The 726-nt window shown below is 59.2% G+C and overlaps 1 protein-coding gene across 1 annotated transcript in view; it reads left to right on the top strand.

The window, feature by feature from the left end:
* The window catches only part of MTMR3 (myotubularin related protein 3), a gene marked incomplete at both ends in the record, with an annotated part of 23,086 nt that extends 22,610 nt beyond the window's left edge, over positions 1-476 (top strand). Inside the window, 1 exon segment of the mRNA XM_009870932.1 lies at positions 210-476. Within this exon segment, the coding sequence (XP_009869234.1) occupies positions 210-476 (267 nt within the window).
* Between the last annotated feature and the right edge of the window lie 250 nt (positions 477-726).

The following is a 726-nucleotide window of genomic DNA, read 5'->3' as shown; positions in this document are numbered from 1 at the left end:
TTTTGTCCCTGCCGGCGCGCTCTGTGTCAGCTGGAGGAGCGAGCGGTGCGGGCACTGGAGGGTTGTCCTCGCACCCGTCCTCTGCAACCGCAGTCTCCAGGGCTCACCCCCTCCTCACAACCCCGCGAACGGTAGAATTTTAGAACCCCTGTGACTTTGTCTCGAACTGCTTCTAATCTTTCCCGTTTCTCCTCTGTTCCCGACACAAGGAATTGCGGAAACGTCTTCTGCTCCAGTTGCTGTAACCAGAAGGTGCCTGTTCCCAGCCAGCAGCTCTTTGAACCCAGCAGAGTCTGCAAATCGTGCTACAGCAGCTTGCACCCCAGCAGTTCCAGCCTCGATCTCGAACTGGAGAAGCCCATCACTGCCACGTCAAATTACTCGAAGCGGGGGGGGAGCGCCCGCGCCGGCTCTTCCCCCCACCCCGACAGGGACGCGGATTCTCAGTGGGCCGAGGCTGGAAGGACGCGGCGGAGGTCGGGGCGTGGAACACCGCTCGGCGGGACAGAGCTTGAGGACGTGCTGCTGCATCGTGGGAGTCTCCTTTGCCAGCTCTCCTCCCCTTTCCTTTCTGTCCCACCTGTGTGTGTGTGTCTCCGCGCGCGTGTGTGTATATATAATAATATATATATATGTTTGTTTGTGTGCTGGGAGATTGTGGGAGCGGGAAGGGAGCTGGTGCCAGAGCCGGATCTTCCCTTCCGTGTTGAACTGCCCCGCTGCTGA

This window comes from Apaloderma vittatum, unplaced genomic scaffold (assembly GCF_000703405.1).
Source record: "Apaloderma vittatum isolate BGI_N311 unplaced genomic scaffold, ASM70340v1 scaffold16316, whole genome shotgun sequence".
Lineage (NCBI taxonomy): Eukaryota > Metazoa > Chordata > Aves > Trogoniformes > Trogonidae > Apaloderma > Apaloderma vittatum.
The sequence above is the reverse complement of the archived record's forward strand: the minus strand, read 5'-3'. Positions and strand labels throughout refer to the sequence as shown.